Raw genomic sequence first — 16486 nt, forward strand, 5'->3', positions numbered from 1 at the left:
TTCCTGTGTTTTGCTTTTCAAGGAARCTGTAGGTGCCTTCAGCATTATATCTAAAAAGGGAATTATATATTGCAGATAGTATTTCATTCTATATTTAACAGCTCTTCTTTGAACAACAAAAACTGTAAACTCATTGCTGGGACTTGAACTGAAGTCACAGTGGTTCCTAGTTGTTAATGATATTTTACAGTGACAGCCCTGTTCTGCTTGCAGTGTTAATAAAAACAGTATTTTCACTCAGTGCCTGGGTTTCCACAAAAGTTTACTGATATTGGACTGTAGTACTGCCCATCCTGCATTGCTATGGTGTGTGCATACGAGAGGTGTGAGGAAAAAGTGACAACAGGACTGCTGCTTCAATGATAAACCCATGAAAACAGTGAATATATTGTGCAGGGCTTCCCTGGCCAGTGGAGCTGCCAGCAGAGAAGGACAAACTTGCTGTGTCTTACACAGCAGAGATGAGCAAGAAAAAGGCATGGCTAAGTCTTGACAGACTAACAAAAAATCCCTCCAAACACCTTTATTCTTTAAAAAGTGGAAATCCCCATTTGTTTTAAATTATGGGAGATATGGGATCATTCATGTTYTAATGAAGCTTTTCTGGGAAGAAAAAAAAATCATTTGTTTTCAGAAGATACTAGTATTTTATATGGTTAAGTATGAGTGTTTTCACTGGTTTAATCATTACCAGGAATCTGTGTAGGCATTGGTATGGCAGGCCAGCAAAATAAACTGCACTCCCTCCCTCAATGTTTTYTAACACCTTTGATTGCAGGTTATACAGACAAATATGCTTTCTGTAGCCTATAGGATTCCTAAAACTGATGCTGTAGGACACCTCTGCAGGATTCCTAATGAAAGGAGAATATAAATTTGTCCATCATTGACAACGATAATTCCCTTTGGATGATTGCTAAACCTTCCTTGCTTATGGGTAACTCCTGTCTAGATTCTAATGATGCTCCAGAATGCTTTAACTCTAAAAACCACCAGGTTGTACCAAATTCTGAGTGGATTCAAAGTGTTTCATAAGGAAACCACATTCTTCCCAGCTACCAAGCTCACACTCCTAAATCAGCCTGTAAGATTCCTGGGGAGCAAATCTGGTTTGGGCTAGTGAATATTCAGTGATGAGATTTAGAGATTCTGTTCCAATCCCAGTAGTATAMAGTAAGGTCAGAGGAGATAAAACTGAGACCTTTGTGCTCATCCTGCCTRGTCAGTACCATTTTGACAGTTAAATTTCTGCAGAGAAATTTTCAGGCGTTTTATCAAGTGCAATATATATCCAAATCTAGCCTTCCCCTATGTTTTATCAGGTGGAGAAAACCCATGCTYCTCTGGTATCTAAAATAATCTGGGCTGAAACAGAAAAGGTTTAGCTTCAACTGCTAAACTACCTACAGATTGAGAACTGATCCAAACAGCATCACTTACAACCACTTGGCTCTGACACTTCTGCTAGCCAGAGTATTTTCTTTCTTATAATGCACTAGGCTGACACCTCTTTTGAAGTACTCCAGTGCATCCCCCTGTGCTGACCAGGTTTTTGGAGATGTTTTGCCCTCAAGATCCTTAAACATCAGAGATTTTCAATGGCAAATGAGTGATGATTAGGCATTATCCCTACAGGATAAAGACAYTGAGGCCACAGGGATATCCAGGCTAAAAGACTTCTGTTCTTGATAGTGATGGATGGGATTTTGCAGCAAGGATGGGTTATCCYAGGGTAATACAGCCAGAGGGGTCRTCACACCAACAGTTGCTTTTTCTTTCTAATGGGAGAGGAAGCAAAGATGAACAATTGTGGGGTGTGAGAGTAACATTCCTGTTTTACAATGGTGGTTTGAATAGGTGAAAAAGCAGCATTTCTCCTCAAGCTTATTTTGGAGCTGTTATGTGATTATAGACGGATGAGGAGCTGGGGAAACTTGAAATAGGTGAACGGGCGAAGAAAGTGCCCAAATGGCAAACATCTGTCTTTGTCTATCTCTGCCTGTCTGTGCTTGAAATCTAGATAGCTGAGCTCGGGGAAGAACATTTAACTCAGCAGCTAACAAAGTACAAACAAGTATTCCTCACAGCACTCCTTTTGAGACAATTACTATCCCAAATCACAAATATTGAAGCTACAGTAGAGAAAATAATTTAGCGAGCAGAATCGATGTCTGAGCTGGGACCAGAATCTTGGCTCTCCAAACTCCTTTTTGGCTCTCTAGTCACCAAGGACTGTAAAGAATAAAATATGAAGGCATACCTGCAACAACATGCAGTTTCGCTGATCGTTTCCAAAGCAATCGTGCCCCACAGCTCCCGAACGTAAAAAAMCCCTAACCCCTCTACTTAACCCCAAAACAAAGAATAATTTTTTTGTCCATATAACCACAGCAGCCTTCACCTTCGCCCCCCGAGTACCTGCCCAGCTGACAGCCGAGCGTCGCGCCGTGCCCCCGCGGCTGCTAATCAGAGGGGAGACATGGCAGCGGAGCAGCCCGGGGATGCACAGCGATACGACTGCGAAGCGCACAAGGGTAGGGAATAAAAAAATTTCCTTCCYGGCCCCCGCGGGGCGTCTGTGCCCGCACCTGTGCCGGCTGGCCCCGCCCGGAGCGGCCGGACCCCCGCCCCGCCCGGAGCGGCCGCGCCCCGCAGAGGGGCTGCCCCGGCGGCGGGGGGCGCCACAGCCTCCCCGGCCGGCGCCCGGCCTGGCTCAGGAAGTGCCGGCAGGGAAGCGGCGGGGGCGGCCGCCGGGGGCCGGGCCGGGCTGTCAGCGCGGCGAGGGGCAGCGGCCGCGGCGGGGGGAGCGGAGCGGAGCGGAGCGGAGCAGGTCGGAACAATAGCGGGTGGAGAGGAGGGGGCCGGCGGCAGCGAGGCTCTGCACCGGCACCCCGCCCCGGCCGCACCGCCCAGCGCAGCCCGGGGGCAGCGCAGCCCAGCCCCGGGGCAGCCGCCCCGCAGGCACCGCGGAAGGGATGATCCGAGCGGCGCTCGGTTGGGCTCGCAGCTGAACGCGCCTCCATCCCTCCCTCCCTCCTCTTCTCCCTCCCTCTTTTTCTCTCTCTCTCTCTCGGCTCTCCTCCTCCCTAACTCACTGGATATTACCAGCTGCCGGGCTCGCCGCCGCCTCTCCCCCAGCCATGAATCCCGCCGAAGGGGCGGCGGAGGAAGGCGCTGTCCCTGACTCCGAGGTGGATGCTTTCTTCCGAACAGGTAGGGGAGCCGCGGGGAAGGGGCCAGGGCAGCGCCGGGCCCTACCTCCGCCGCGGGATGCGGGGCTGGCGGCTKCGGCGCGGGCACCGCCAGCAGCGGAGCCGCGGGGAGGGGAGAAGAGGGGATGGAGGGGGTCCCCGCCTGCCTCTTTGCTTTGTCCGCCGCAGCCCCTCTGTACGTCCGTGCCCCTGTCGCCCCTCCCGCCCCCGGGAGGATGCTACCGCGGGGCTGCGCTCCCACCGCCTCAGGAGAGGACCGGCCAGGCCCCCGCCCCAAGCAGGCACAAAAGCCCCGCGGGGATGCTCGGGGAGAGCTGCCGCGTTGTCACCCTCGCGGGAAGCAGCGCCGGCTGGGTCCCCCCGGGCCCCCGCCCCGGGCGGCGGCGGCGGCCACCCGGGTACCGGCTGGTATTTGGAAGCGGAGCTGGCTGCCTGCCCCGCCTGCCCCGGTCCAGCCGGGCGAAGCGCCGGGCGCTACTTCTGCCGCCCTCGGGTGGGCAGTGAGTGAGTGCCGAGGCGCCCTGGGCAGCGCTCGCCCGCAGCCCGCCGCGGGTGCTGACCTCGCCGAGACGGGCTCGCTAAGTAGCTCAGGGCTGGGTGAGAGCCCTGTTTCACTCTCCCGATTCAGAGGATGCTGAAGTGCGGCCAAAGTGTAGCTGGACTACAGCAGAGCATAGGGGGCCTTTGCTGATGAAGCAGTGGTTAATTAAATTCTGTGGGCAATAGGTACGTGCTGGGGTCTCCACTGCATCACCCATTTGTGAGGTGGTGTTTGTGTGGGAGCCCCCACAGCTCTGAAACATGGCTTTGCATAGGGTGATCATCTTAACTGAAGCAACTTGTGGTCTGCATGACACACCTCCCTCCCTCCTCCCTTCCCCCGTCAAAATCTTAAGAAAGTTTTATAATCTTCTTGGTAGATTTTTAATTAAAAATTGTAAAGGATTAAGTAGTTGTTTCATAAGGGRATTGACCCTTTTGGGCTAGGACTGACACTTACTGCCACAGCTGTTTGTCAAGACCCTGCTTTTCAGCTGTTTTTCTTTTTCTACCTGCTCATTAGCTACACACAATGCTTTGAGCTCCAGTTACAAAAAAGCGATTATGTAATCATCAAAACTTTAAAGAAGTAAAATCCTGAAGGCTTGCAGCAGCTCCCTGCTATGGTAGACTGCACCCCATTTATGTGAAAACCCTTTGATCTAGAGGATAAGTATAATAAGGTCTGGCTGTGTGTATCTTATGATCCACAAGTCATTAAGCCATAGAATATTGGCCTGTTGATAACATACCTGCTTACAAGATAATTTCCTAAGTCTCAATAATGACAGWTTTGTTAGAAAAAAATAAAAGCAAAATAACCCACCAATTTTCCTTTTAAAAGGAACGTGTTAATTAAGGCTYCCCCCTACCTTTTCACTCTCTCCCCTCCTTCACCCAAAGCTGAATCATTTCTCTGTGGCACTGCTTTCTCAACATAAGCATGTTAGCAGAATTGAATTTGGAGAGAGTCAAATCTGTCTAGTTCATATAAAAAGGTATTCCTAAACAAGGGAAAAGCACAGGGAGCCATGTGGCTAGGCATTTCTCCAAAGCTGCCTCTTTCACCTGAAATTTCACCTGTAGATTCTTGAATACACTTGTAACCTGCATTATACATTCAGCTCAGAGATTTCATAGACTCTCCTAACACTTCTGCTTCTAGAGGAAATAAAATTACAGGAACCTGGACTTGGAAGAGGTGCCTAGGTCCTGTCCTTGCACTGAAGCATGTATGCATAGGCCATCCCTGATGGTTGTCCGCTTTACCTTGAGCTTCATCACAGAAGATGGCAAAATTCATGTTTCTGCACCATTATGTAGCATCTTGTTTCCAAAAAGATGATGTGAAAAAAAAACCTCCTAACTATAAGTAATTATTTTTGGCTGTCTGCTATTAGAGTGGCCTGGCAACATCCCTGAGGAGAGGGGAAAAGGTATGAGTTGTGTGGTATGACAGTATTGGTTCTCTGTGGTGTTTGGGGCCCGTTTTCTTCTGGGGTTTGTGTGCTGCTGCTGTGCCTGTGTGAAGTTGGGTTTAATGGATGRCAGAGAGAACAGCTGATGTGGGGCTTGAGAGAACAATTGTAGCCAGGGCACAACTGACTCCCACACCTCTCAGGCTGACAATAGTAATCCTGGCTGAGTAAGGACTGTGAGATGAGGTCTGATTTGTAAAAGCTACCGAGACCTGCATTGACTTAGCATTCTTTTTCCCTTGATATACGATTTTTTCCATTTATACCATGTCCTGACTCGTATTCTGGATTTGTAAAGCATAACTATTGTCTTACATACATCAACTGAAAAATGAATCTATATTTTGAAAGATTTGAAGGTTTGAAAAGATTAGCTGCTCTAATAACACAAGTGTATACTAAACAGGCTAAACTCTTCCCAAATTCACAGTTATCACATAGAAAAGCATGAATTCATCATTCTCMGTTTAAAAAACGGACTCAAAACAACTAAACCTCTGTCAGAGGCTTTTAGCAAYCAGCCGGGCTTTGCACTGAGCCGGGAGGATCGATAGGCTGCTCCCTGGTACCGGCAGAGGAGGCTCATGCTGGGAGTGGCGCCGCTCACCGAGCAGCTCCCCAGCAGCGCCCAAACACTCCAGGTACCAGTCCCTTAGCAGCGGGGACACCTGAGAGAGCAGCTTTCTGAGCTGTACCTGCAAAGTCCAGCTGGAGAAATTAACACGAAGTGATAATGGTGCTTATGTTTACGAGAACTAGGAATGACTTTTAAGAAAAGGGTGGATTTAAAAACTCTKTAGTTGATGCTGGCAGTCAGTTAAAACCTCCCAGACTGGAAAGGGACTATTCTAATTTTCTCCATCTTATACATGCAGTAAGAAATTCAGGAATTCTCTTTTAGAGAATCAATCCCATGTAATTGGGATAAAAATTAATAATTAGAGGGACATGAAGGGCAGAAATTACTGTTGCAGTCTCCATCTCTGATTTGTAGGATAACACCATCTGCTGAATTGTAGCAGCAATTTCTGCATGATGTCTATCGCTTCTGTTTGAGCTTATGTTTAAGTCAAAAACCGAATCTATCCCTAGGTATGCCTTACCAAGTTTCTTATGTCTTTTTTTTTGACTGGTAAAATACGACCAAGTTCTCTGGAACGTTAATAGTCTGTGTTAAATGTGTACTGAAACTTTTCTGTAGTGAGGAATGGAATCCAAATACTTAGTTTCAATCATAAAGTATGTCACTTTGCAAAGTGTACAAATAAGAGATAYCCCTCCAACACAGACACAGGAGAAAGTTTTAGCTTCTTGGTTAAGCTGCAGTAATTTCTGCAGTCTGTTTTGGAAACGGGTAAAACACATAAGGAAAACCTTTACCAAAAAATTTAATATTTATAGAGGTYRGTGACAGAACAATTTAGYAAACTACCAATTACTAGCAGAAGTAGTCATCAATATTTCTTRTGCACTAGCAGGTACAGTTTTATTTTCTAATTTATTTTTTCTGGCACTTAACATTGATTGTGGCTAATATGAAGATCCTGACTTTGTCATTGAYACTTCTTGTGAGTGAGTTGAAAATTGACATAGTTCCATCTCCTTTGSATGCAATGAATTATTCTGTTTGCTCTCTGCTTTTCAGCCAGCTGTACTTCTAGTGTTGTTCATTTGCGCACGAGTGACTGGCAGTTCTGCTCTTAAATAACTTTAAATGATTGGCATTGGCCAGGCTGTTTGATCAAAAGATGTGCTTGAAATGATGTCAGCAGAGAAGTGCTCCTTGAGGCTGATGGACTCAAGTGTCTCCTCGTAGAGCAAGTGAATTGATTCAATTGAGTTGTCACTAGGGGTGAGATGTTGGTGTGATGCCTGGCTTCCTTAACTTGAGACTTTATAATTCATGAAGCCTGATCTGGTAATGTGTGCTRACAGAGGAGGCTCTGCTGCAGAAAAGACTGTCAGGTCTGTCCTACCACTTGGAAAACTCCTGTGTTCTTTGGGGTGATGCTTTTAATCAAAATCGGTACTGCTCTCTGGAGGCTTTGACCTCTGACCCTGTCAGGAATGTGAGTTTTGTTATTTTCTTTCTTTATTGTCTGATGTAGGTGTTCTTTATTTTTCCATGTGATTGGCTTGGGGGAGGAGGACAGTTGTTTCACTACAGGTGGGAACCAGGTACCCCCAAGCCTCTCCAGTGCATGGGGAAGGCTGTGGCTCTGCCCTGTGGTTGTCCAATCTCCTCCACCTCAGGACTCTCTGAGGCAGATCTGCTAGTTCAGGAATTTTCATGTAGATATGGGAAAGGACATAAAGGTGAATCAAGAGGTCTTGGTGGCAATGACTGCCCTTTTCCCCCTCTTGCCATGCAGTTGCTGATGAGAAATGGAGCAGGAACTGCTGGATTGAGGGGTCTTGTGACAAAAAAGAAGGATTTTTTTTTTGTCTAGTGCTGGAAGGGAGCAATTTAAATGAGTGATTTATGTTCAGAAGAACATTTCTTCCCATACTGTTTCCTTCCTTCTCACTCATAAGTATGTATAGGGCAACAGGGATGCTATCTGACAGTTACGTGTTTATTCTGGATGAGATTGCATTGTGTAGGCCAGTAGAAAGATACTTAGTCTATTTGATATTCATTCAATTAATGTTGAACATAATTACTTCCAGAGGAAGAGACCTTTCACACCTGTCTACTGTTCAGAGCTCATCTGTACTGAAGTTCACAATCCTTGATTTCCACGACAAGGAGGAATAGGGAACATAAGCTTGGAGCACAGGCACTGTAATGAGGCTTGATACGGCACCTACAGAAGTTGTAGGGGGGAACCTGTTGCCTACACTGTGTTTTTGGGTTGAGGCTCTGAAAGACGAAAAGAATCCTGAAGTCATCACAAAAGAGGAACTCTTGTGGTGTTTGTGTAGTCCATTTYACTTGTGGAATGAGATGGCTGTGTCTGTCTTGGAATGATGAGTGGTATGGATACAAGTGAGTATCCAGCCTGGCCAGGCAAATATAACTATCACTCTTTCCTATCACCTGTGTCCCATATTGGACTTTATCAAGTCCCATAATAATAACCTGCTGGGGAAACGTGAGGTTTTAAAAATGGGAGTGGCTTTGATGGGTTTTCTTTGCTGTAATTTCCAGGCACACCCCCATGTTAAGAGGCTTTTAGGGAGTCCTCTGGCTGCACAGGTGCTCTGGGCCTCTTGAARGTTGGAAATGAAGTATTCTGTTGTTTCAGCTGCTGTGACCTTATGGTCTCTGGAAAGGCTGATTATGGATGTATAGCAGCTTTATTGCTCCATGGTGACATGTACCATACAGTACCCAGTGGTATTTTAAGTACTTCATAGTTACATCAAAGAAAATACTTATGGAGTATTAGGCCTTATAAACCCATAGCACTGTGCCTTTTACGGCTGGAACTTAAAGTCATGAAACGACTTAGAGGTATTTGTGCTTTTGTTTGATTTGGACTGGTGTCCTGCTTTTAATATTTCTTTGGATAAACAACTCCCGTTTTACAGCCTTGCATGGCTCACGCACCCTGTGTTTAACTGAAGGGACTCTGCCACTTGGGGAGTTTTGCCTAGAGAATCTGGCAAGAATAACAGTGGATATTCCAATACACGTTTTGCAAAAGAGACCTGGATATGAAAAGAGAAGTCAAATATGATTGTCTAAATGGAGAGCCTTAAAGTGTAAAGGACTGTAAAAAAAAGAAGTCATAATATTTTGAATTATWTCTTTCCCACTCGCTTCTAGGATGGATTATGTTACTGCTGTACAGATCCAGAGAACTTCAGAGGAATTGCTTGGGAGTTTTCAAGATGTAACTGAAAACAGAACTTGGCCAGGCACGGCAATGGCAATCRTAAATCTAGGTTTAAGTCAGTCACCTGTGTGATATGTGGCCTGCAGTGTGTTGAAATGGGATTCAGAGCATTTCATGCTAAGAATGGAGTAACATTTCAGTAAAATATCTACCTTTTCATGTTGWATTTTGTATTTGGTTCAGAGTGACCCCTGTGTTTGTATCCAGGACAAAGACTTAGAGCAAAGTCTTTGACTTAGACAAAGTCTTTGTGAAAGTAACTAACCTGTGTGATTACTGTGGATTCACATTAGTTTCTATTGCTTTTCATTTATTTTATTTTGAGCTATTCAGTGAACATTCAAAGTGATATATTGAAATTGTGTATGTTCAGTGCAGGAGTGTTAAATACCATTTAAAACATTTGTTGAAGTTTACGTGATTTCTGTTGCTTAATCAAGGGCTTAGAAGATAATAATGTTTCTACTTCTAAATATAAATATTCACTTTGTTTGCTCATTTTCAGTAATGAGTGCCTAGAATAAATTATGGTTTACTGGGATTCTTTGTCTCTTATCAACATGTGGCTTTCTTACTAAAATCTAGGAGTGTTTTCTGTTTCTTTCAAATTGAACAAAGTGAAAACATTCAGGTCCATAGGTCTAATTTGCTTCACTTCCACTTCAAGGCAACAAATTACCTTTAAAACTAAAAATGAAATTCCTTTTTTAATAACCTTAATTATATGAACGAGCATTTCGGTTTCGCTGATGGAACAAAACTACCATAATTAGGTAGACTGTAGTTTTTAGTGTAAGGTCACATCATGCTTTGCTGAGAATAATAAGAGGAAATGATCTTCAATTTAACATCTTGGTGACTGGCAGACCAGCTGCTCTGGTCATTTCTTTTAGTTCAGTGGCCTTGGGAAGAAGGGTGAATATATGTTGTTTGTGAGAGAAATTGAATTAACCTCCTTGCATAATTAGTACCCATGTAGACATGGTGAAGTTTTCAGGTTTTTGAAACACTTTTTTGAGTGAGGGAGGGTAGTTTTGGTGTGTGGAATTAGCTGTGCTGAAGTGGTAGAAGGCRTGCCTTATCTTTAAAACAGTAATAATAATAAAAACATAGCAATGAAAGATTTGACTCCAAGATGTTACTGTCTTCTGGGGATTGTGATCCTTTCTTTGCCAGGTGACTGCCTGCTGAAGCAGTAAAGGCAGCAGGTCAGTCATGCTCCAGTACAAYTGCGATAGAAAGGGCAGTAGTTGGCCCGCGTTGGTTTGTTACCTAAAATCAGAAAATCTCTCTCTCTCTCTCTCTGTATATATGTATGTATTTCAAAAAGTGCTTTGCATAGGTTCACTGGTAATATCAGTGCTGTTGGCATGGTTCCTGGCTCCTGGAGTGTACCCTGGCACTCCTGCTGTTTTAGTGGCAACTGGCAGCCTACTTTGGGAGCAGCATGGTCAGCTGGAAACAATAGTGTCTGATTCTTGTTTGTCAGCAGGGACAATAGCCCCGCTGACTGGCTGCGGAGGAGGAGAGGGGRCTTCCTTTGTATGGCAGTGCAGGCATGGCAGATGGCTAATTGGACATGATAAACCACGGGGGCAATGGGGGAGAAAAARGAGATCTGCAGGGATTATCGGCTTGTATCCCCCACACTGCAGAAAAAATGTATTTGAGAGATGTTATCAACTTCGGTGCTTTGCCATGGATGTATCATTCAGTAATGAAGAAGGAGGACATCCTAAGTAAAATCTTTCCTTGGCTGAGTGAAGTCTACTTTATTAGCTGGGAACAAATCCTGTTACTCTGTGGGAAGGTAGGTGAGCGCATGGCCCCCAGAGGCTCTGGCATGGCACTTAGTAAAATTAGCAGTGCTTATTTTTCACCGGTCTTGTAAGTCAATGTCAGACTGTTGTACCAAACAGCATCCAAGCTGAACACAAAGAGCTTTGCCAGCCGTGTTTGTCTGGACTGCAAAGTTACAATCTACCATAGCTTGACTTTATAAGAAGAGATGTTCCTCAGTGTTGGAGCATGGAAAAGCTGAGCTGATTATCAAAGATGAAACCTATTTATTTAAATGTATTTGCTTGGTTTTATTAGAGTGTACACTATGAAGCCAAAGCCGGAGACCCTTGCACAAACAAACTTTTGCTTATTTGAAACAGTTTAGTGAAACATGGAATTAAAGCCTTGAGGTTAGGTCTGTAAAAATGTTCGGAGGACTTGSACAGCTGTCCTATGAGGAAGGGCTGAGAGAGCTGGGGTTCTTCAGCCTGGAGAAGACAAGGCTCAGAAAAGGATCAGTTGCAGTAAGATAGGAACCCTCATTTTTAAAGTAAAAGAGAGTAGGTTCAGACCAGAGATAAGGAAGACATTTTTTACRATGAGGGTGATAAAACACTTGAGCACCTTGCCCAGAAAAGTTCTGGATGCTTCATCCCTGGAAGCGTGGATGGGACTGAGTAACTTGAGACAGTGGAATGTCCCTACTTGTGGTACAGGGGTTGGACTAGATGATCTTTAAAGGTCCCTTTCAATCCAAACTGCTCTGTGATTCTAAAGTGTCCCAGGTAGTTTGTGGTATGAGATGTATAGGCTTAGCTTGTGGCTTCAGTGGCTTCAAAGCTGTGGGCTGTGAGTCCAAAGCTGTGTCCACAGACTGGTAGCAGAAATCAGAAGTTCATTCCAATAAATTGGATTAATTTAAATTAATTAATCCAATTTATTGGATTAATTTAAATTTAAACTCTTGCTGCCCCTCCTCCYTTCCGCCAACCATTTAAACATCAAGAGAAGGCACACCACAACTTTGTGAATAACTCCACACAGGAGCTATAGGAGAATTAAGGCTGAAAGGGAGGGTCACAAGCATTGGTRGCTGCTGTGGTGAGCAGCAGTCAAGTCATTGCTGGCTGTAATTCCCTGTTTTGTAAAAAGGTATCAAGTGCCTAGAAGACTTTGCTATTTTAGTGTCTCCCATAATAATAATGTTATGGCATATAACAGATASATTTAAATTGAAGTAAAAATAAATCTGCAAGAGGTTAAAAATAATAGCTAGGAAGAAATATGCAGTTCTCTGTGGATGCAGATTTACTTTCTCTGGAAGGATCTGGACTGTGTTTCTCTTCCACTGTTTACTACTGTCTTTTCCCACGGGACAAGTTTAGTGGAGACTCCAGATGAAAGCTTTCAGCAAGTTGCCTTTGGTTTTTAGCAGGCCATTCAAGTGCTGTACCTGCCAGAATGCTCAGCTTTTGAAGCTGTGGGTGCTTGAAAGTATTTGAAAGATTGTGAGTGAATGCAATAAAGCTTCCAATTGGGGTGTCCTCCTATAGGACCTACGATGTCATAATGCTATGATGGGTCTCTACCAGGGTTTATTATTTGTATTGCTGTCTCAATCACTGAYTAGTTCCTTTTGAAGCAGATGCTGCGTGAACACTGAACAAAAATGTGATCCTTGCCATTGAGCACTTGGGGTAAAAGCTGTTAAGTTGACTGTGAATTGATTTGACGAAAGATTCATATTTTGCTTTAGTTTTTAAACATGTCTGAAGGACAAGCCTGAGGAGTTACGGAGTCAAGCCCTGGATGCAGAGCAGAAGGAATGGCTGRGAGAATAAGGTACAAGCAGAAAGATAGGGAAGAAATAATAAAGCTGTAGGGAAAACATGGAAGAATGCCATAAARTTACCTAACAGAGCACTTCAGAACTGGAGGGCACTTGGCTGGGAAAGGGATCACAGCCTGCATCCTCCATGGAAGGGAAGCAGCTGATGTCAGTGTGGGGAAGGTCAGAAGCCAGAGGAAATCACAGGAATGAGACAATAAGAGGTTTGATTGGAGTTGTAGCTTTTGGGATAGAAAGCCAAAGGTCAGTTTTCTGACATGCTAGAGAAAAAAAAAAGAAAGATAGCCCAGGTACATAGTGAAAGGAAGGAACAGGTAAAGCCTGTGCRTGTTCCATGCTCAGACTGGGTAAGGCAGCCATAACACAGGAAAAATAGTAAGGTTCTCTCTTCTAGATGTCCCTCACCATTGAAGAATGTTATTATGASACTGCAGTCTTTTAATAGTGGTACACCAGATATCTGCCTTGCTTTGATGCTGTGAAGAGAAGGCATTTCCACATGAAGTGAAGACACAGAGCCAAAATCCTTGCGTGTTCTGCTTCATGTTGAATGCCTCTTGTTCACAGAAATATGTCATGGAGAGCCGACCTCCTTGGATCTGGCTGCCACTCTGTTCACAGCAATTTAACTTTCCTGCTTTGCTTTTATGTGCCAAGGCAGAGAGTTCAGGAGTGATGCTAATTGAGTCAGTCTGAAGCATTCAGATAAATTTAGTCCGAAGGAGAAAGTCAGGCCTACCGGGTAAATAGTAATGATYTTGTGAGTGTAGAGGACTTAGATCTAAGGTGTGTGAAACTCCTGTTAACAGCTTGCTCCTATTCAGCTCAGTCCTGCTCAAAAGTTAGCTGTAGTGTTAAATAGGTCAGCTATCTCTTACAGATTYCTGCTAGTCTGTAATCTGTCTGCTGCTTCAGGTTATTTATCAGATTCCTAATGAGACGGTCTTGAACTATTAGAGCCAGGAGAAAGTTTTTAACAATGTCTTGGTTTAAAACACGTCCRTTGCTGAAACTGGAGGGGAAACCCTGTTGGTTGGATGAGTTTAAATCAATTGAAACTGATTCATGTGGTAATGGGAGTTTGTAAAAATGGCACTTCCCAGCATGTAAATCCTTATAGTGGGATTTTTTTTTTTTTTAAGCTGGTTGTCTTCATCATTGAACTGTGCAGTAAGGTGTTACTGGAAGCTTAGACATGGTTTCTGTAAYTGGGATTGATTTCAGTGTTTGTTCCAGCTTCAGCTCCATCATGATGTTTCAGCCTGGGGGCCTTATGATGCTCACTTGCAATAGTTCAAACCCAATGTCTGGTGATTCTTTCTCAGGTAGACAGAGGGCAAGTTTCTACAGCATCCACCTCCAAAATCAAGAAGTGCTTCACATACAGCAGAGTGARCAATTCCTTTGCTTGACTCAGCCATCCTCAGTTCCTCTTGGTGTGCAGTGGTAATGGAGATAACAGTAGTTAGAAATAATACACAGAGTTAGTACAGCATTTCAGAGCACTTTTTAAAGTTTTGCAGTCTTTGTGTAAAATAGGGAAGTCTCATCTACAGAGYAGGGAAAATCAGGCATGGTAAGTGGTTTTCCTGAGGTTATACGGACTTGGTGTTCATATTCTTGAGAGGTCCATATCCTGGTGGCGGAGCAAACTCTGACAAAGCACAGAATGGCTTCACCTTCTGTTGACAGGACACGGGCCAGGAAAAGCACACCCAATCCCTTTTTACTGTAGGATTTTCAAAAGTTCATGCTGAAGTGACAGCTAAAATCAGAGAGATGTGCAAACTCTTGTCTCTTCTTAAACTACTTGGTATGGGTGCCTATATATGGATGCCAGTGACCTACTACAGATAGGTTGTACTTCTTGGCTTTACTCCTGGAAATGAGATTAACACCCCTTGCCTATGTCCACACCAAGAAGTCAAATGGTCTTAAGATTTTTATTACACTTGACCCTATTTTTAAATATAYGTAGGTCAGAGCCACAGCTGGTATAAAAAATGGCCCAATGCCAGTGACAGCAGAGGAAGTACAGTAATTTACATGGGCAGAAATTTTGGCCTGTGTTCAGCTGACAGATTTGTGTGGGGATAGGGCCAAAGAAGATGGGTAGCAGAGTAGGGATATTTCCAATTTGACGTCCACATGATTTTGCTYATCACCATGGTACACAAACACTGACAAAAGAAGGCACCTGGGCTGTGGGTCCATTCTGTTTGCTCTTTGGTAAGATCCCTGTGCTTTTCTTTTGTAATGAACATGCTACTGTGAATGTAACCTCTATTAAATACTAAATGTAAGAGAGATTTAATGACATGCTATTAAAAAGTTCCACCTACCTAAGAATGCTTTGCTTTCCAGCCCAGGTTTGCTAATATATTCCATATTTCACAGAGATCTCTCCATGAAGAGTGTGCTGTCAGGAGCCATTTACAGCTCTGATCCTGCTTTGTTGTTGTTTACAAGTACTCGGCTCCTTTTTGCTGCAGAGTCAGCTACTCTGCCATGAAGTTTATGTTGTGGATGTCTCCTGTGAGCATGTTAGTTACCTGCAGCACGGGAAGGTACCTCTTGACTGCTTCCTTACAGCCGAATTTAATAGAAGTATAGCTATAGTATATGATTTCCCTTCCTTTTTCTCATTTTAATTCGTACATTTTTCCTCTTGGAATATATCTAGCAAATGCAGAACCTTTGAGTTGCTGTTCCACATGTTTGCTTAACATGGCATTGTCCAGGGTAGACTAAATATCCGTGGCCTTCTGAAGAGCACTGATTGATTGCACATCCTACCTATGTTTGCCCAGTAATGTTCTCTGTGTAACATGTGAATGAGACAATTGTAGAGACTTTTAATCAGGTGCTACTCCAAAGAGTAACTTTCACACTGAGAAACAGAAAGTCACGTTGCATCTTCCTTTGGGAATATAYGGACAAAGGAAAGTTTCCTCTTTGGAAGTTATCTTTAGAGACAGAAGCCGTGGGAGGTATAGCACAGGCAGTGATCACCAGTCTGAGGCCTGTAGAGATTTATGTGGGAGTTCTCTTCCCCCTGTAAATGCCTGAGGTGGGTTGACCTTGGCTGGTGCCCATCAAGCATCTCTGTCACTCTCCTCCTCAGGCCAGGGGGAAGAAAATAAGATGGAGAAAAACCCCTCATGGATCAAGGTAAAGACAGCTTGATAAAGCAGAGGTTGCACACATAAGCAAAGGAAAACCAAATACTTTAATGTCTACKTCCTGTGAGCAGGCAATCTACAGCCAAATCCTGGGAAGCAGGGCTTCAGAATGTGTAGTGGTTGCTCCAGAAGACAGGAGTCATAAACAACAAATGATCCCCCTTTCTTCCTTCTTTTAGTTTTTATTGCTAAGCAGATATCATACAGTATGGAATATCCCTTTGTTTTTTTTTTTGGGTCAGCTGTCCTGGCTATGTCCCTTCTCAAGCTTACTGGTGGGGGATGGAATGTGGGAGAGACAGCGTTGGTGCTGTGAGCACTGCTCAGCGGTTGCCAAAACCTCTTATCAACACCTCGCTGGCTACCAGTGCAAAGCACAGCACTGTGAGGGCTGCCATGAGCTGGCAGTGTGCCCAGGGAGCCAAGGAGGTCAGTGGCATCCCAGCYTGTATCASAAAYAGCATGGCCAGCAGGACCAGGGAAATGTTTAATCCCCTGTACTTGACACTGATGAGACWCCTTGAATCCTGCATTCAGTTTTGTGCCCCTGATGACAAGAAGTAGCAAACCCATGTCCTGGCTCTTTTTTTGATGTGTCCCC

At 44.3% G+C, this 16486-nt stretch overlaps 1 protein-coding gene across 8 annotated transcripts in view; it reads left to right on the forward strand.

Moving 5' to 3' along the window:
• Positions 1–3044: 3044 nt before the first annotated feature.
• The window catches only part of KALRN (kalirin RhoGEF kinase), a 464979-nt gene continuing 451537 nt past the window's right edge, over positions 3045–16486 (forward strand). For 2 of the 8 annotated variants that reach the window (XM_057368576.1, XM_057368577.1), the window contains exon 1: positions 3064–3213. In XM_057368576.1, coding sequence (XP_057224559.1) covers positions 3141–3213 — 73 coding nt within the window. In that variant the 5' untranslated portion in view covers positions 3064–3140. Of the gene's footprint in view, positions 3214–16486 lie in introns of all 8 variants that reach the window. The other 6 variants (XM_057368580.1, XM_057368578.1, XM_057368583.1 and 3 more) reach the window with 4 other exon arrangements.

This window comes from Malurus melanocephalus, unplaced genomic scaffold (assembly GCF_030028575.1).
Source record: "Malurus melanocephalus ecotype Western Australia unplaced genomic scaffold, MMel_1.1 scaffold_94, whole genome shotgun sequence".
Classification (NCBI taxonomy): domain Eukaryota; kingdom Metazoa; phylum Chordata; class Aves; order Passeriformes; family Maluridae; genus Malurus; species Malurus melanocephalus.